Source organism: Pseudorasbora parva, chromosome 14, assembly GCF_024679245.1.
Source record: "Pseudorasbora parva isolate DD20220531a chromosome 14, ASM2467924v1, whole genome shotgun sequence".
Classification (NCBI taxonomy): Eukaryota; Metazoa; Chordata; class Actinopteri; order Cypriniformes; family Gobionidae; genus Pseudorasbora; species Pseudorasbora parva.
In genome coordinates, this window is record NC_090185.1 from 10212107 (window position 1) to 10232760 (window position 20654).

The following is a 20654-nucleotide window of genomic DNA, read 5'->3' on the forward strand; positions in this document are numbered from 1 at the left end:
GAACTGTTCAACATCTAACTCTCAAGAGAAGGACAAATTTGAACCCCAAGATCAGAGAAAATGTGGACAAAAATCTTACCTTAAAGTTCCAGCTCTGGAACCGCCAACTGAGGATGTCCGAAAGTTAGAAGATTTTTGACTTCAACCGTTGCTGTGTGCCAGTCATATAATTGTGTGACAACAGAGCCCCTTTCACACTGCACGTCGGACCCGCAATATTCCCGGAACATTGCCGGGTCGCCTTCTGTGTGAAAGCAACCACGTCCCGGGACTGATTACCGAATTGAATCCGGGTCGGGGACCTAGTAACATTGCGGTATTCGACCCGGGACGAGCGCTGTGTGAACAAAAGCCGAAACTAATGCCGCAACGTGTACATAGATATCATGCGACTCCTAGAGCTTGTTTTTTCAATAATACAACCCTGCAGTGCCAGAAGAGCTCGTCTGTGTTTTAAACGCAGAGAGTGTTCGTATACAAAAGAAACTAAAATTAAACAAGCAGAAATGTGTGCAAACTGGACACAAGTCGAGACCACGGAGCTCCTTACTATCCGCGCTGAAGCTGAGATCGCTCGCCATTATACGTCACATCCGGATGTCACGTGTCAACTCGACCCGGGACCGTTACGGGTTGTGTGTGAAAAGTGCACATATTACGGTATTTCGCTGGCAGTGTGAATGGACCAAATCTAGCGACCCGGGAACAAATGCCGGGTCGCATTATCCGTGTATTTGCCGGAATCAGTGTGAAAGGGGCTCAGCAGGTAACAAGTCTATGAGAGCAAAATGGGCAATGCGCACAAAAACCCTGCTGCTCCTGACGGCACATTGATTTCTTAAGACAGGAACCGATCGGTTTCTTTGAGAAACCGGACAGTATTTATGTTTTTTTTTTTTTTTTACCTCATATCGCGACGCGTCTCAAGTTCTCTCATCGTCTATTATGTCCGTCTGGTGAGGTCAAGCTGGTGCGAGCACAGAAGTATATATATATAGAATCCTCATTAGGGCTTGCGCGGATCAGTCGAATGAGGTGAAATGGTATATATCTATGATCACAAATACAGTTGTAATTGCCACTTTCTTCATTAAGACGCTGAGCGAACTTGCTTGAAATGGGCAGAACTAACGAACGATCTTGAATTAAATTGTTGTGGTATACAAATATAAACATCAACCATGACTGTTGACATTTATCTGTGGGAAGGGTAGAAAAGTCCTCACGCCTCCTACACAGCCTGGAACATGACATTTTTGTCCATGAGCTGCCGTTTTCACTATCGTCGAGTGTTGCTTGTTTACCTGCAGTCCCGATGATTCGGCTCTGTCAGTTCCGCCTGACAATGAAAATGTTTGGACAGATGCAAATGTTTGGGCATGCATATAAATGATCCTTAACGATTGAGTCACAGTTGGCGTCATGTTGAGAATCACTTATTTTTCTGTGGTGTTTTTCATGCACAAGATTTACATATGAAGTAGAAGGCAATGATGTTTGAGACGCAACAGTATGTGATGTCCATGTACTGAACGCTTTACTATGGAAAGGTTAATTCCAGTTTTCGTTCTAGGGCACCTTTAATTCTACAAAATAACACCTCTAGGTTTTTAATTAGAAATAAAATAATACTGTTTGGTAAATTATTAGACTTACATAGTGTTGGGTTCTGGTGGCTGGATTCTAGTAGCCTGTTTGCTAGGTGGTTGTTTTCAAATAATAAAAAAGACCACATCTGTGAAATTCTCAATGCCTGTAATCTTTGATATGGCTCCACCTCAATGTGCATCTGAGGGACTTTTCACCTGATTCATCATCCAGCAGATAAACATCCTATGTCTGCTCTTAAAATAGCATCTCATGATGAGCAGAAACCACCAGCACAGGACTGCAAATGTTCAGTAAAGTTTACACACAGATCTGCATTCAATAAAACTCAAAAGTCACGATTTCCAACATCTAATAAGAAAATGTCTGTGAATGTCTAAGAACCTGAAGTCAAGACATTAGAGACACAACTCATGCGGAAGTACTTCGATGCTGACGAGATTATGACGTCACGCACACAAGGCGGCAAACGGGGAGGATGTACACACAAAAACTGAAATGGCATCAAATTAGACAAAGTTCTTACGCTACATGGTAATAAAACCCACGAATAAACGTTTGAAGCGACACTGTTGATAACCATAATAATAGTTCTGCCTGTAATCTATAGTGGCCTTTACTTTTAATTTAGATACAGAGAAGCATCGTTTAACCACTTAATAGTGGCTGCCCTTAAATTAAATAATTTTTTCAAAAAATAAGAGTTCTTTAAACTGACAAAAATCAAAACCCCTATAGCAAAAAAAAAAAAAAAAGAACTGATTACATAAAAACAAAAAGACAGATCACAAGCTTCAGTTTTAATGGAATTTATTTCTGTGTCCCTAAACATATTTAAAAGTGCTACTGATACTAATGAAAACTAAAAACAATAAATAAAAGTATCATATTCACGTAACGGTTCACAGTTCACAACAACACGATAGACGAAATCCCCGCTGCTGAGTCACGCTCAACTGGGCGTTCAACACTGGCAGATTCGTGTGTCCAAATACACGCCAAACTTTTCATAAAACAAAAGAGGAAGAGAAAATAAATAAATATTGAATACACATTTCGCAGGTCTGATACAAAACAACATGCAATCTTAAAAGATAAATACTGCGTTAAACTTAGAAAAAAAAATAGTATAAGCAATAAATCAATGTGCGGATGTGAATGGAATGCGTGTGAATGAGTAGTGTGGGGAACACTGACCAATTTTGGCGTACATAATCGTAGCGGGAGAGTATAGTTAAACTTCGCCAGACGCCAGGAAGGAAGTTTTTAACGGACTTCGGACTCTTGTGAACAGCTTACCATACAGCAGACAGTCTTAGAAGAGCGTCGCTAGATCGCCGGACTCCACGTCGCATCAGACAGCTCGCCTGGGTAACGTCCGCATCGGTTCAAACACGAGCCGTCTTCCCTTCCATACGGTAACGATTTCATTCAACTCTCTTTCTCACGAATCAACTAGCATACCTTGTGACGTGTCCTTCCTGTCCTTCTATCTGCTTAAATAGACCTGGCCTCCATTTCCTTTTCCGTTGTTAATTAAACACTCCACCCTTTCCGTTAAAAGTGAAAGTAAAAGTAAACATTGCCATCTCGTTTACTGTACTCAGGGTTGCCAGATGCCAGCAGGGGTTTCCAGCCCAAAACTTCGCGAACAACCGTCCATTTTTTTGGCTTGTTTCTCGTTTAAATAAATTGAAATCATTAACAAGCTTTAAAATTACCCATGTGTCGACTAGCCTATCCAATTTCAGAAACAACATTCAATGAAATGAATGCAACGGTCCGTATCCTTCCATTCTTTTTTCGTTTTTAACCATGAAAAAAAAATTTAAATGGTTGTTGTATTTTTAAATACTATGTTGAATAACAAAATTTATATCAAAACGTAGGCTATACACAAATTCCATGCGCACAAAATAAAATAACTCATTTTTGGATTTTTTTAAATTATAGCTACGTTTTGCATTTTTATAAACTAAAAACGAACAATGTAAATTTACAAATGTTCTTCTGTAAAATTATTTCCAGATAAAGATAGGATTAGTCAAATGAAACACAATAAACTTACAAATAATGATTAGCCCAACAAATTAAAAAGAGATCGGAAATGTCGTCCAATTTTCTAATGCTATTATTTGATGACAGTACATTTGGGAAACAAAATACAGCCATTTCTGCTTTTTTTTCCTTTTAAACAAAAAATCAAGCTGCACCCTTTTTTAAATGACATCTTTCATTCCAAAATAGAATAATGAATGAACATAAAAGTACACAGACTTTCTATGCCTCTGTCCGTCCGTGGTCATTCTATTGATTCCAGAAGAAAAGGCACTGCTATGGGCACTTAAAAAAAAAAAAATATATATATATATATATATATATATATAATATTAGGCCTATTTAAGAAAATTACCTTGTATCTGCAAATAAAATAAAACCGCATTTCCATATTTTATTTCTGGTTTAAAAAAGGAAAACGTAATGGACGCAAACGCGTCCTTAGTCTGACTATCATACTATTAAACTATAAGCTTATGTCACGGAAAACAATGTGATCAACTTAGGTGATCAGTCAGTTTATTGCTAATAAAAGTCTCTTAGAACAAAAGTCTAACATGGAAACATTGAGTGTATATATGGACATACAAAACCCCCCACTTTAACATTTAAATTATTTCAAATACATGAAACATGCATATTCATTAATAACACTGCATGAAAATCGTGCTGACCATATTATTAATAGAACATGTGTCAGTGTGCTCTTTGCAGAAGCAGAACGTTCGTGCAAGGTGGGCCATCTCTACACAAAGCACGTCAGCCAGGCCAGAGGTGTATGTAGTGTGTGTGTGTGTGTGTGTGTGTGTGTGAGTGAGTGAGTGAGTGAGACGGCTGCCTGTTGAGCAGAGGGTCACAGGAAGAAGGATCTGAAGTGCCGGTGTTTCGGCTACAAAAAACCCGCCGCACTGATCCAAAACCAGCCCAATTTTTTTCCACCCGCCCAAACCCATTTTGTGATAATATTTCTCCACATTAAGCTATATATTGTTCCTACAATCTCTCATAATTTAAGATCAAAGACTGTTCAATCGTTTGTGTTATTAAAAGACAGTGCTGTCTGATATTACATTGTCACAGTTGTACAGTAGTAACAATCTCTATAATAACTGTTACTACTGTTTGCCGGCTGCTTTATAATTTATTATTATAATTTAGTTATTTGTTTATTGCAAGAATAATAATATATTTATTTTTTGTATAGCGCCTTTAAAAGCAGGTTTCTCAAAGCACTTTACAGACAAGCATAACAGCAAATGAATAAACATAATGTAAGTACAAGAAAATAAACACATAAAATCAAGTTCATGTAAAAGCAATCGTAAAATAAAATGTTTTAAGAAGCGATTTAAAAGTCACTAATGAATTTGCTTCCCTGATATCGGCCGGAAGAGAATTCCAGAGCTTAGGAGCATAGACAGAAAATGCTCGGTCACCCCACGTATGAAGCCGTGTCTTCGGGACAACCAAAAGACCACTCTGAGAGGAGCGCAGATTGCGACGTGGTGTGTATGGGATTAATAAATCAGTTAAATACTCAGGTGCCAGATTGTGTAGAGATTTATACAGGGGTGGTAAGTAATCAAGTAAAAATACTTTGATACTTTACTTAAGTATTTTTTTCGGGGATCTGTACTTTACTTGAGTATATTTTATTTGCATCTACTTTTACTCTTACTCCACTACAATATTAAAGGCAAAGTTTACTTTTTACTCCAATACATTTCCCCATGCCCGCTCCAAGTATAGAGTATTTATTACACTTGATTTCTAAACCGGTCTGGTCGGTCATGGATGATCCAGTCGGGTATAGTCTTCAGAGACTAACGTTAGCTCAGTGTTTCCCCAACTTTTTTATTTTGCGGCACACAATTTACTATGAAAACATCGGTAACATTTTACAATACAGGTGCACTATTATAATTCATGCCTAACTAATGCACAGATAATCATGAGTTAATGTATTACTAATGAAGAACTAAACCATTTATTAATGATTACTGCATCAGCAACTAATGAACATTCTCTATGATTAATAGATTAAGTAATATATGAATTGCTATTAATTAAATATGACATCATTAATTCCCTAATAACATATTACATTAACTAATAATGTAAATTCATGTATTCAAAGCCATGCATTCCGACTCTCAGTTGTGTTTAATTAATCATTAATCATAACAATTGGCAAAATTATATTATGACTTTACTTGTTGAGGCACATGACTATTAACTAATTGTTATGTAATATTGTCACGTCACAGACAAGGGAAAAGTGGTGCGAGGACTCAAGTGCAGAAAAATGATAATTTATTTACAAAAACAAAACAAACTCAAAACAACAACCCACGAGGGGGAAAACAAACTAGAAAATACATAAATGGAAACTAAACACATACCACGTAGAAGTCACAGGGGAACGGGATACGTAGACAGTACATAACATAACAACGATCCGACCAAGACTGACAAACACAAGGAGCTTATAAAGGGAAGAAATCAAAAGGGAATCAGGGAACACAGGTGGGGCCAATAAACACTAATAAGATGACAAGGGGGAGGGATCTGACAATGACACATGCTCAACATAACAAACCCACATGTGCACACAAGACAGGACAGGCATGTGACATTACCCCCTCCTTAAGGAGCGGCTACCAGACGCTCCACTAGGGACGGGCGGGACAGACCAGGGCGGCACGGGAGGGACAGACCAGGGCGGCACGGGAGGGACAGACCAGGGGGGCACGGGAGGGACAGACCAGGGTGGGACGGGAGGGACAGACCAGGAAGGAACCGACAAGGGAGGGGTAAACAAGGGAAGGACAAGGAAAACAAAAAGTTCAGGAGGCCATGGTGGCCCACAAAATTCGAATGGCCAGGGCGGCCCGCCGAGTTCGGGAGGCCCACCGAGTTCAAGCGGCCGGGGCGGCGCGGGTAGAGCAGGGCGGGGCGGCGCGGGCAGAGCAGAACTCCTGGGTGGAGCGGCCAGTGCAGGGAGCGCCAGGGAGGTGCGGCGAGAGCAGGACGCCTCAGCGGCGCACGGAGAGCAGGACGCCTCAGCGGCGCACGGAGAGCAGGACGCCTCAGCGGCGCACGGAGAGCAGGACGCCTCAGCGGCGCACGGAGAGCAGGACGCCTCAGCGGCGCACGGAGAGCAGGACGCCTCAGCGGCGCACGGAGAGCAGGACGCCTCAGCGGCGCACGGAGAGCAGGACGCCTCAGCGGCGCACGGAGAGCAGGACGCCTCAGCGGCGCACGGAGAGCAGGACGCCTCAGCGGCGCACGGAGAGCAGGACGCCTCAGCGGCGCACGGAGAGCAGGACGCCTCAGCGGCGCACGGAGAGCAGGACGCCTCAGCGGCGCACGGAGAGCAGGACGCCTCAGCGGCGCACGGAGAGCAGGACGCCTCAGCGGCGCACGGAGAGCAGGACGCCTCAGCGGCGCACGGAGAGCAGGACGCCTCAGCGGCGCACGGAGAGCAGGACGCCTCAGCGGCGCACGGAGAGCAGGACGCCTCAGCGGCGCACGGAGAGCAGGACGCCTCAGCGGCGCACGGAGAGCAGGACGCCTCAGCGGCGCACGGAGAGCAGGACGCCTCAGCGGCGCACGGAGAGCAGGACGCCTCAGCGGCGCACGGAGAGCAGGACGCCTCAGCGGCGCACGGAGAGCAGGACGCCTCAGCGGCGCACGGAGAGCAGGACGCCTCAGCGGCGCACGGAGAGCAGGACGCCTCAGCGGCGCACGGAGAGCAGGACGCCTCAGCGGCGCACGGAGAGCAGGACGCCTCAGCGGCGCACGGAGAGCAGGACGCCTCAGCGGCGCACGGAGAGCAGGACGCCTCAGCGGCGCACGGAGAGCAGGACGCCTCAGCGGCGCACGGAGAGCAGGACGCCTCAGCGGCGCACGGAGAGCAGGACGCCTCAGCGGCGCACGGAGAGCAGGACGCCTCAGCGGCGCACGGAGAGCAGGACGCCTCAGCGGCGCACGGAGAGCAGGACGCCTCAGCGGCGCACGGAGAGCAGGACGCCTCAGCGGCGCACGGAGAGCAGGACGCCTCAGCGGCGCAGGCAGGGCGTTGGGGAAACTTCTCCAGTCCAGCAGTATCCACCGGCACCGGGACCACCGGAATACGATCTGCTGGCATTGGGACCACCGGAACATGATCTGCCGGAACTGGGACCACCGGAACACGATCCACCGGCACAGGGACCACCGGAACACGATCCGCCGGAACTGAGACCACCGGAACTGCCTCCGGGGCTTCGGATAAAGCCCTGTGCTCCTTCCACGCATGCAGGACTGCCACCACAAAGCATCCCATCACAGCCCTCCAGGCCGTTTCCGGACTCGGGACCACCGTAACGGAGTCCACCGGCACAGGGACCACCGGAACACGATCCACCGGCATAGGGACCACCGGAACGCGATCCACCGGCACAGGGACCACCGGAGCGCGATCCACCGGCACAGGGACCACCGGAGCACGATCCACCGGCACAGGGACCATCGGAGCATGATCCACCGGCACAGGGACCACCGGAACACGATCCACCGGCACAGGGACCACCGGAGCACGATCAACCGGCACAGGGACCACCGGAACACGATCCACTGGCACAGGGACCACCGGAGCACGATCCACCGACACGGGGACCACCGGAGCACGATCCACCGACACAGGGACCACCGGAGTTGTTGATGACACCCTGTGCTTCTCCCAAGCATTTAGGACTGCCACCACAAAGCCTCCTATTACAGCCCTCCAGGCCATATCTGGACTCAGGGCTCCCGGACTCGGGACCCCCGGAACTGGCACCGAAGGAGGCCTTCTCTGCTGAGTCCTCATAGTAGGGTCGGATCGTTCTGTCACGTCACAGACAAGGGAAAAGTGGTGCGAGGACTCAAGTGCAGAAAAATGATAATTTATTTACAAAAACAAAACAAACTCAAAACAACAACCCACGAGGGGGAAAACATAAACTAGAAAATACATAAATGGAAACTAAACACATACCACGTAGAAGTCACAGGGGAACGGGATACGTAGACAGTACATAACATAACAACGATCCGACCAAGACTGACAAACACAAGGAGCTTATAAAGGGAAGAAATCAAAAGGGAATCAGGGAACACAGGTGGGGCCAATAAACACTAATAAGATGACAAGGGGGAGGGATCTGACAATGACACATGCTCAACATAACAAACCCACATGTGCACACAAGACAGGACAGGCATGTGACAAATATGTCATTGTGGTTATGGCTTTTGAATTCATTTTGAATTAGTTAATAGTATCTTGCTCCTCATCTATTTTATGGAGCTAATGTTATGGAACATGCCTATTTTAAGTTTAACCCCTTAAGGTGCTTCATTGTCTCGTATTAATTGCAAATCTAACAAATTCTTAATTGCAGTATCTAATCTGATCATTTGTTCAATTAAAACATTGCATATCAGTCCCAAAAGATTTTATCTGCTTAATTATTGATATTTACAGTTAATTTGAATATTTACTTTCAGTACTTGAGTACGTTTTAAATCTGATACTTTTGTACTTTTACTCAAGTGATGTTTGAATGGAGGACTTTCTTCTTTTACTGGAGTATTTTTTTATTTAGGTATATATACTTTCACTCGAGTATAACTTTTGAGTACTTTTACCACCTCTGGATTTACAGGCCAGCATAAGGATTTTAAAATCAATACGGTACCTAACAGGTAGCCAGTGCAGGGACTCCAAGACCGGAGTTATGGTCCCTGGCCCTATGGTCCCTGGTAGTCAATGCGTGTAAAAACAAGAGTTAAGCAACTTTTCAGCTACCGAAAAGGATAACATTGGACATAGCCGGGCTATGTTTCTGAGGTGATAAAATGATGTCTTTACCGTATACAAACGGCTCAAATATGACACCCAAATCTTTTAAGAACATTATCCCACAGTGTGCCCTTGTTATAAAGAGCATGGCATTTCATTAATATATAGTGTCAGTCCATACTGTATTAGAGCGCCATCTAGTGTCATAACTAGGAATTCATCACTCAAAGATTCCAGTTATTGTAAGTGAATCAGATGTTTTAATGGCATTTATCACATAAACACGCGTTTCAATAAATACATAAGCACAGGTTTTCTTCACAAAATAAAACTTCTTTGCACAGATTATTTACAATAGTTATATAATGAAACAGTCATCTATGGCCAGCTGTTATTTTATTCATATTATGGCACAATCAGTTGAAAAGAATTTGGCAAATGACAGCATTATAACTCTGACATGTAAATGTTTTGTCATCACAAAAACAGACATCATTATAGTCAAACCAGAGCAGTGCAAATGCTCTTATGATCTTATAGTGTAAATGACAAGACATAATCGCTCACTGTTAGATCACTTTATCAGCTCTAATAAACATTCAAAGCACTCAATGGTAACACGTGTCTTTGTTCCTTATTTTATTCGATCATTCAGTCGATCTCGTCTGTTCGCAGTGTAACCTAGAAGAAAACACACAGGACATTGAAATAGAAAACAGACATAAGAAAAGGAGCAGCGCTTTTGCATGTTTGAGTAAATATTCTTCACTAGTAAAATGTGCTGTCTAGTAAAAAGAGTCTACTCTGAGAAATTACAGTATATATGAGGAGTTAAAGGGATAGAAAATTCTGTCATTAATTCCTCCTCATGTCGTTCCAAACCCGTAAGACCTCTGTTCATCTTCAGAACACAAATGAAGACATTTTTAATGAAATCTGAGAGCTCTCTGACTGTAATTAACACTTTCAATGCTCAGAAATGAAGGAAAAAAATCGTAACAATAGTCCATGAGACTCCAGTGGTTCAACCTTAATGTTATGAAGCGACGAGAATACAGTTAAATTGCAGTCTATGGAGACCGAGAGCTCTCGGATTTCATCAGAAATATCTTCATTTGTTGTTTTTTTGTTTTACGGGTTTGGAACAACATGAGGCCGAATAATTAATGACAGAATTTACATTTTTGGGTGAACTATCCCTTTAAATACAGTATAAATATAAACCAACATGTTTAATAATGTTTTTATCAGATAATTGCAATTCAAGATTATTGGAAATGAAGAGATGGTTTAAAATAAGCTATAGTGCTGAGATGTGCTGGGATAATGCTCAGCATGGCATTATTTTTACCACAAGTTCTCCTTTTTTCATACTGTAGAATATTGGTTTTAATTCTGTGTTTTATGCTGAGAGACTAAGAAACAAGAAGTGGTCAACACTAGTCTGTTTGGGGGTCTATATAGACCAGCAACAATAACGGAGTGTCTATTCTCACCAAGTGCCAATAGCACGCCTTGTTTGCCAGCGCTATTCACTCTTAGCTCAATGCCTGATTGGGCCACACAAGAGTACAGAAAACACACACATCATCGCTAGCCTTTATAATATCTTACTGGTCCCTCCTCTGATTTCAGCAGTGTGAGACTTTTCATTAGATGTCCACAATATCTGATCGCCTCTCTCTGTATTTTAAATGGACAGATTCTCTCTCCATTACGGACTCATCTGAGCCCAGATCACGTGACAGCAGCACACAGAATATAGAGAGAGATTAGAGCAACAAATCTAAATCAACTCTGATCAACTCTGATCTATCTTTTAACACTATCTGACTCACATTTACACTCATATCCCATCATTACACTCACTGCCCATCAATATGTATTTAAATTCATGTGCCTCACAGTCAATCTTTAATCAAATAACTTCCCCTCACATAAGATTCACCAATCGCAAACCACCATCATAATAATAATTATAATAATTCATTACATTTATATAGCGCTTTTCTAGGCACTCAAAGTGCTTTACATAGAAGGGGGAATCTCCTCAACCACAATCATCCAATCAATTCCCTATGGACCAAATCAAGTTCCACCTTAAATTTAATCTTATTCCATATTTCATATGGATATACGTCACCAAATGAAAGAAAATTCTTCAGTTTTATGCTGACTTTTATACTGAAAAAACATTTGATAACTGAGAGATGTGTTTGAATGAAACAAGACAGTGTGTGTGATATGAAAGACCTGAAAGAAATGCCGGCTCCAAATACCCAGATGAGCATCATTATATAGAATCGCAATTGACAGTCATTATCGGACAATTAACTGACCTCATATGCCATGACTCTCCAATCAGAATCAAGCATTTAAGAGAGCAGTGTAATTAATAAATGTATTTATAATCCAAATAAAGTAAAAGTGCCCTTTTGTATATGAATTGTATTTCATTGAACTCTACAAACACACATACAACAACTTTGTGTACAATCACACAAATAAAAACACACAAAATGCTGCAAAGCATGAAACGTTTGAAACATTATTCACAATTAAATACTTACTCTTTAGTGTTTAGACTTCGAGTAAATCAGACCAGCAGCAGCAGCAGCAGCAGCAGCAGCTACTATGGCCAGCAGCAGCGGGTAAATGAGAACAAGTCTTTCTGCTTTATCATCTACATGAGAATCTGGAGAGAATAGAGAGAGTCGTTAGACAAGGCAAGTTATTTAATATAGTAAACCACATTTCACAGATTCACACTCAATGGTAATATCTGTAAGAGATGCATACAAGCAATACAAATATAACCATAACAAACTTAAAAATGTATTTAATGAAGTGCTTACAGTGCAATCAGTAATCTCGTTTGGTTTTAGGGTATGATCCCGTTCACACAGATCTGAGAAAACGGTTAAAACGCTGTTATGCTGCTAGGCCAGTAGATGGCGATGTCACTTTGCAAAGAAACAACACCTATAGGCTGATCACGTAAAACACGACGTCATTGTTTTTACAAATTGCTCTGTTTGTAATTTACACAGAGATGAAGGAGGAAGGTAGCCTAGAAATCTAGACGCACCCTAGCGGCAGCAAATTTAATTTGTGTCGTGTAGGCACTCTCAATACCATTCTGAGCTGTGTTCCTCAAAATCTGGACGGCCCAATCACATCATGTATAGAGTCGGCGGGCGGGGCCATAATGACGACGGCCGAGTTGCGTTTGCGTGCTTCTAGTTAACACAGAAACTGGCAAACGGCGGTCTTTCGAATCAGCTCTGACCGCGACTCTGGAAGACTTGGAGTTAAGCTTTTCTCTGAGAAAAGAACAAAGAACGGCACTGAAGTCATTCTTAAAAAGGGAAGATGTGTTCGGAGTTTAGCCAACCGGATACGGCGAATGTTTAATCTATCAGCGAGCTCTGTTTCACCTTCGTTGCTCTGGTTGGTTGTAGCGCTATCCTATCGCGTGCAGAGGGACTTTTAAAAACAACCATTTATCCCGCCCCTCGGATTGAGCTGTCTATGGTGAGTTTCCAGACCAAACATCTTGATGTGGGTCTGGCTTGTCAGGCTAGGAGGAAGGCGGAAGGAACTGGAAATTATTTTAGTGCTCAGAACTGCTTTTAAGGGAAACTAAATTAGCTTCAGAGTAGAGTCTAACCCAGCACAATAGTATGCTGAGTGGCCGAAAGCTACATAGCCGCATACCAGGCAGGGTGCCCATGCTGGCCCCTGACCTCTGCCGAAAGCACCATTAGTGGGCACGTGAGCATCAGAACTGGACCACAGAGCAGTGGAAGAAGGTGGCCTGGTCTGATTAATCATGTTTTCTTTTACATCTGGTGGATGACTAGGTGAGTGTGAAGTGGGAAGGAGGTGATTCTCGTGATTCTTGGGCAATCGTGATTCTTTGGGCAATGTTCTGCTGGGAAACCTTAGGTCCTGCCATCCATGTGGATGTTACTTTGACATGTACCTAAGTATTGTTCCAGACCATGCACCTTGGAAACAGTATTCCCTGGTGGCTGTGCCTCTTTCAGCAAGATAATGCTCCTGCCACAAAACAAAATTGGTTCAGGAAAGGTTTAAGGAGGACAAAATTGAGTTTGAGGTTTTGACTTGGCCTCCACAATCCCCAGATCTCAATCCAATCGAGCATCTGTGGGATGTGCTGAACAAACAAGACCAATCCATGGAGGCCCCACCTCGCAATTTAGAGGATTTAAATGATCTGCTGCTAACATCCTGGTGCCAGAAACCACAGCAAACCTTCAGGGGTCTAGTGGTGTTATGGTACAGAAGTTACGGAAACAAAGATGGTAAATGACAACAGTTTATTGAGCAACCAGGAGTAACTGAATGTAGATTGTGAGAGTGGTGACGTGAGATGGGATCCTGGAGATTTGAAGTGACAGGCGAGGAATCCACATAATGAAGGAGAGGCGAGAAAAAGAAACGCTGGAGCACACACACACACACACACACACACACACACACACACACACACACACACAGGAGACGAAGGAGATTGTAGGAGACTTGGAAGAAGGCGTAGGAGAATGGAACTTGCGTCGAAGGAGTCCTTTGGTTTGGAAGCAGGAGAAATGTACCTAGCGCAAACGAGACCGGACCATGACTGAAAGTGTGTGTGTGTCTTTTGTGCTGGTGGTGACTGTGATGGTGATTGACTGCAGATGCGGGTGATTAGTATTCAGGTGAGGGTGTGCGTGGTGAAGCTGTGACTTGGGAGCCTGGCATGTCTGTGACAAGTGGAGTCCATGCCTCGACGGGTCAGGGCTGTTTTGGCAGCAAAAGGGGACCGACAAAATATTAGGATGATCGGTGAATATATATAGCCACAAAAATTACACAAAAAAATGCTACTTTACATCTACATCTTAGAACTTTACATCTTTTAATAACAATCAGCCACAGTCATGACTTGAAAATAATATTTAAACAATAAGCCATGAAATTATTAATTCATGACATAATGGAGATACAGTTTAGGTTAATGTTAATGAAAAAAAAAATATATATATATAGACTGACTTTTTCCCCAACACAAATCATTGCTTGACAGCAAAAGTGTTTATACAATCGGAGGAGAGGCACTGACCTGATGGTACCAGTAGAACTACAATTTTATTGCTGAGCCATTAATAACTAAATTATACTCACCATTAAGAGCAACATTGAAGATCTTTGTTATGCTGAATCTGTCTCTGTTGATCAGTAGTTTATAGAGTCCAGTGTCTGTGTTTGTGATGTTTGTGATGGTCAGAGATCCAGTCTGATGATCCAGCTTCAGTCGGTCTCTGAATCTCTCAGGACACTGAACTTCTTTACAGTTATAACTGAGATTTCTAGTGATTTTAGCAATACAAGTATCATTAAAATACCACATCATCACATCATTTGGTTTTCTTATTTCACCAAGATCAAAAATGACAGATTCTCCCTCCTTCACTACATTTGTCTTCATTTTATTCATCTCTACATCAGGAACACCTGAAAACACAAATAAACAGCAGACTAGAAACAAGCAATAACTGTCAAAATTAATATACATATTGATTTCCTAGATTTTGTGAAATTCACTCAAAATCAATATTAACTGCAAAATTGCTAAATATTTGTGGTTAAAAAAAATATGTGCATATTTGTTTACTCATATATACTTAGAACGTTTAGGTTACAAATGTAACCCCATTCCCTGAAGTGTCTAGGTTACTAATGTAAGTGTACAGAGACGTTACGTTAGTGACTGACGAAATGACATCTCGTCTGTGCACTCCATCACCTTTGAGTATTAACAAAACCACCAGTGGACATTGCCGTGTGAGATTTGCATATCAAGCTACACCCCATGCTGCAAGGAAGTAAACTGTACTTAACCATTCAAGTTCAAATTTAACCAATTCAGGAGGCCATGGTGGCCCACAAAGTTCAAGTGGCCAGTGCTGCCCACTGTGTCCAGGCGCAGGCAGAGCAGGGCGCCTCAGTGGCGCAGGCAGAGCAGGGCGCCTCAGTGGAGTAGGCAGAGCAGGGCGCCTCAGTGGTGTAGGCAGAGCAGGGCGCCTCAGTGGTGTAGGCAGAGCAGGGCGCCTCAGTGGTGTAGGCAGAGCAGGACGCCGGGGAAACTTCTCCGGTCCAGCAGTGTCAACCGGAACAGAGTCCACCGGCACTGGGACCACCGGAATTCGGACCCCTGGTGCAGGGACCACCGGCATCGGGACCACTCTAACCCGATCCACCGGCACTGGGACCACCGGAACATGATCCACCAGCACTGGGACCATCGGCACACGATCCACCGGCACTGGGACCACCGGAACACGATCCACCGGCACAGGGACCACCGGAACACAATCCACCAGAATAGGGACTACCGGCACATGATCCACCGGAACTGGGACCACTGGAACAGGCACGGAGGGAACGTTCCTTCTCCTCCTCCGTTTCAAGACCACCGGAACACGAACCACCTGAACTGAGTCCACCGGAAAACGGACCACCGAAACTGAGTCCACCGGAACACGATCCACTGGTACAGGGACTACCAGGTGGGTGTTGAATGTGGAGCCATTCTTCCTGGGGACTGGGGACTGGGGACTTGGCAGTCTGTGGGGAAAATTGGGGGAGGCCCAAGAGGTGGAAAAACCACCCCTCCAGGGCACTCCTCCACTCTCATGATCGTACACATACCCCACAAACTGCCAAAATGATAGCGTCCCCAGCATTTCCATCTTCCAGGCGATGATTGGCTCATTAAGGCGGGTGTTAAAAATGTCCTTGAGCTCTGCCTGACTGATGTTGAGCCCCTCCGCTATAAACAGGAACTGGTAAGCAAACTCCTTTATCCTTTCCCTCCTGGAAAGGAGTCTGCTGTGTTGACCTTCTCCTGATGCAGCGGACGGGCAGGGAGATGGGAATAGGAAGATGCCCATTCTGCTGAGTCCTCTGATGGTCGTATCCTTATGTCACGGTCGGGAACACAAAGAAAATGGTGCGAGGACTCAAGTGCAGAAATGAATGATTTATTTACAAGAAAATAAAACATAAACAAAAAACAAAACCCACAAGGGGGAAAATACATGAACTGAAGACATACCAACACAGGGAACCAGAAGATGTAGACAGTACAAGGATACGACACAGACTGACAAACACAAGGAGCTTATAAAGGGAAGAAATCAAGAGGGAACAGGTGGGAGAAATCAAACACTAATCAGGTAACAAGGGGGGAGGGATCAGACAATTACATGAGCACATGCTCAGAATAACAAAACCCACATGTGCACACAAGACAGGACAGGCATGTGACACTACCCCCTCCTTAAGGAGTGGCTACTAGACGCTCCACTAGGGACGGGAGGGACAGACCGGGGCGGGGGGGGGGGGGACCAGGGCGGGACGGAATAACAAAACACACATGTGCACACAAGACAGGACAGGCATGTGACAGAGACTAAGCCAGCCTCTCCGTACATCACATGCTTGTAGACAACCCATGGGAAGAATCTCGTAAATGTTTCAGGTGTTGCCCAGCCAGCAACGCTGCTTAGTGTGGTGCCTTGCGCCAATGCCCAAGAGGCAATTGATATGCCACTGCAGTCGAGGTCCTGTCCTGGAGCCAGAGTCAGCATGCCCATTTACACATCACCCCAGCTGGTGGTGGAGGCATCTGTTGAGACAACAACATGCCTGCAAGGTCTGACCACAGGCTGAAATTTTGGCCTTAGTTCGGAGCAACTGTCATTGGAAGCGAGCCACGGTGCCATGGCCATTTCGGGACTTAGTCCAGTGCTGAAGCGGTTAGCGTTAGGGTTATCCCTATCGACGTGATTGCGTCTGTGGATGTCATATGCCCCAGGAGCCTCTGAAAACTTTTCAGTGGAACTGCTGTCCAGCCCTTGAATGAATTGAAGCTGTTCAGCACTGATTGAGGATGCTCGTTCGAGTGATGAGCCATCATGTTGACAAAGTCCAGCTCAATACCAAGAAAAGAGATCATCTGCACAGGAGATTTCGCTGTTTTCCCAGTTGATCTAAAACCCCAGATAGCTGAGGTGTCTGAGCACCAGGTCCCTGTGTTCGCCCAACTGATCTCACAAGTGGGCCTGAATGAGCCAGTCGTCGAGATAGTTGAGGATGCAAACACCCACTTCCCGTAGAGGGATAAGGGCGGCCTGCAGAACCTTCGTAAAGCTGTAAAAACATTGCACTGGTATGCCTGTCCCTCAAACGCAAAGCATAAGAATGGTCCGTGTCGAGGGAGAATTGAGACATGAAAGTGTGCATCCTTCAGGTCGATCGCTCCAATCTCAGGGACAGACACATCTGAAAAGGCCCTTCTGCATTAGCATTTTGAATGGGCTGCAATCTCCACATACAGGACAGGGGCCTCTACATCTTCACTGAGGTGAAACAGATGCTGTTGAACCTAGGGAGACGCCGGGTGAACTGAATCGCATAGCTGAGTCTCATGCGGATGCCAATGCACTGAAGCATTCTTTGTTTAAATTAGCTCAAAGTTACTGTTAGATGTAATGTAATTACCTAGACAATCGTTAAAAACACCTAAGACTCAAGCTTAAATTTTTTATTTAGCGATAGGGCTCTCAGGCTAGATCCCAATTCACTGACATAACTCTTAGTGACTGACTGAATGGGAACTGTATAAGACATCAATTTTTGAACCAACTGTCACATTCTGCTTGTCAACAAGCATAATAACGGGACAAAGTAATGTACATTGTATTTACTTTCATATACAAACAATTAGGGTGACCAGACGTCCCGAAATCAAAACTGTTGTCCTGAATCCCGAATCTGGCCCTAATTGTCACGAAAATTATACTAAAGCATAATCTTGAGTAGTTATTGTCTGATAAACATTAAAAACTGTCTGCGGAGGTTAAGTCATCCTGCAACCAGCCCCTGCCGGCTGCAGCATCTTTTTTCTAAATTCTAAAAAAAATACCATAGGTGGCTAGGCACGAATTAAGATATGCATTGATAAGCTAATTTTTATTCATTCCGTTGACATGGCTGGTGTCCCAGAACCATTGAATAAAAATGTTTGGTTCAGTTTGAAATTCATTGTGTTTTGTTTATAGGCTATGCAGTCTTATATCATAGAAGATCCCCATCCCATCACCCCAGATCGCAGACACCTCCCGTCCTGAATTTCAGCCAATCTCGTCTGGTCACCCTAGAAACAATGCAGAAACTAACTATCTGTGAAATGAGATACTAGTAACACTTCCACGGATATTACATATCATATTATTGAAAGCATTTCTGATTTTAAACATTTAGTAAATGACTCACCGCTGACAGAAACACTAAAAGTCCTATCATTGCTTTTGCTGCTGATGATCTGTAGTTTATAGAGTCCAGAGTCTGTGGTGTTGATGCTTCTGATGGTCAGAGATCCAGTCTGATGATCCAGCTTCAGTCTGTTTCTGAATCTCTCAGTATCTTCATTACACTGAACATCTATACAGATCTTACTCTTCTTTCCATTGATTTGAGCGATGCGAATGGCATTAAAGTACCATTTAATTCTGTCTTGTTGGTTTGTTTGAACATAAGTGTGTAGAGTGACTGAATCTCCCTCCATCACTGACACTGTTACTCTGTCTGTATAAACACCAGACACACCTGAAGAAAAATTAACAGTTAATTATAAATTATTTTTGAGATAGTGAAACAAAACAAAAGGAAAGTGCTGTGAATAACATAAAAAAAATGTATGCAGACAAGTATTGTATGGTTCATGAAATATAACGCGATTCATGGTGCAGATTCAAAACACGATATGCCTGACACATGTAAACAAACAACAGAACCCCATACTTCCTGTACAAATCTTTTATACAATAATCTATTAAAAAGCACGCTATAATGAATGCTCTTTGTCAAGTGCATGTGTGTGTGTCCTAAAGACATTAGATTATTCAGAAAAGTGGTGCTTCACAGTTCTTACTCAACGGGCATCAGGTTTAGCAATACATGATCCAAACTAAATCAGGATACCAAAAGAGGAAAGAAAAACATGAAAAAGAGGAGCAAGACAAGAAAGAAAAAAAGTAAAAAAAAAAAAGAAAAAAAGAAAAGTGACTTAAGTTCCCTGTTGTAACGGGGATCCACTGGAGGTAGTGATGTGACATTTGAATCCCACCATACAACACGATTTTACCATCCAGCTAGGTTCATCTTTGATTACCCCTTCAGGGTCGGTCAGAAATCTTGACCAGCTGTCCTTCAAAGACCACATCTCGAAGACGGCTCGGTCATGCAGGTTTGCATTGCACAACATCAGGAAAATCAGACCGTTCCTTAGGGAGCATGCAACACAGCTTCTTGTCCAAGCCCTGGTAATCTCTAGACTTGACTATTGCAATGCGCTTCTGGCTGGACTTCCATCTTGTGCAATCAAACCGCTGCAAATGATCCAGAACGCTGTGGCACGTCTTGTCTTCAATGAGCCCAAAAGGGCTCATGTCACACCTCTATTCATCTCTCTGCATTGGCTACCACTCGCTGCCCGGATCAAATTCAAAGCTCTGACTCTTGCTTATGGATCTTCCACAAGCTCAGCATCCGCATACTTCGACTCACTCCTACGAGTCTACACCCCCACCAGAAGCCTTCGCTCAGCTAATAAATGAAGGCTTGTGTTACCATCACAGAGAGGCATGAAATCCCTCTCTAGAACTTTTTCTTTCATTGTTCCTGGTTGGTGGAACGATCTTCCACCCTCCATACGCACGACAGAATCACTCGCTTCATTCAAAAGACAGGTAAAAACTAATCTCTTCCACGAGCACTTAATCTTACATTTAAAAAAAAACACTCTTTCCTCCTCTATTTCTCCTTTCTTCTTCCCTTTTCTGGTTTTTGCTATTCTGAGTAGTGTACAAATCTTGGTATTTGGGGCACTTTTTGTGTTTTGTTGCCTCTTCTTGACGGACCGCTTCCTGTTCTCCTGAGTTGTAAGTCGCTTTGGATAAAAGCGTCTGCTAAGTGAAGTTTTTATTAACAAAATTTCGGGAGGAGCATGTGCAGATAATTAAACCTGACTAAACACAAGCGGAGCACGCTCATATTATTAAACCTAATTAAACACAAGTGGAGCACATCA

The 20654-nt window shown here is 43.6% G+C and overlaps 1 protein-coding gene across 2 annotated transcripts in view; it reads right to left on the reverse strand.

Annotated features, from left to right (window-relative positions):
- Window positions 1-9747: 9747 nt before the first annotated feature.
- Window positions 9748-20654, reverse strand: part of LOC137040063 (carcinoembryonic antigen-related cell adhesion molecule 3-like) — a 53276-nt gene continuing 42369 nt past the window's right edge. Inside the window, exons 5-8 of one of the 2 annotated variants that reach the window (XM_067415477.1) lie at window positions 18839-19171; window positions 14684-15013; window positions 12064-12188; window positions 9748-10174 (exon numbers count right to left, since the gene is read on the reverse strand). In XM_067415477.1, coding sequence (XP_067271578.1) covers window positions 12067-12188; window positions 14684-15013; window positions 18839-19171 — 785 coding nt within the window. In that variant the 3' untranslated portion in view covers window positions 9748-10174; window positions 12064-12066. The remainder of the gene's footprint in view (window positions 10175-12063; window positions 12189-14683; window positions 15014-18838; window positions 19172-20654) is intronic. The other variant, XM_067415478.1, reaches the window with a different exon arrangement.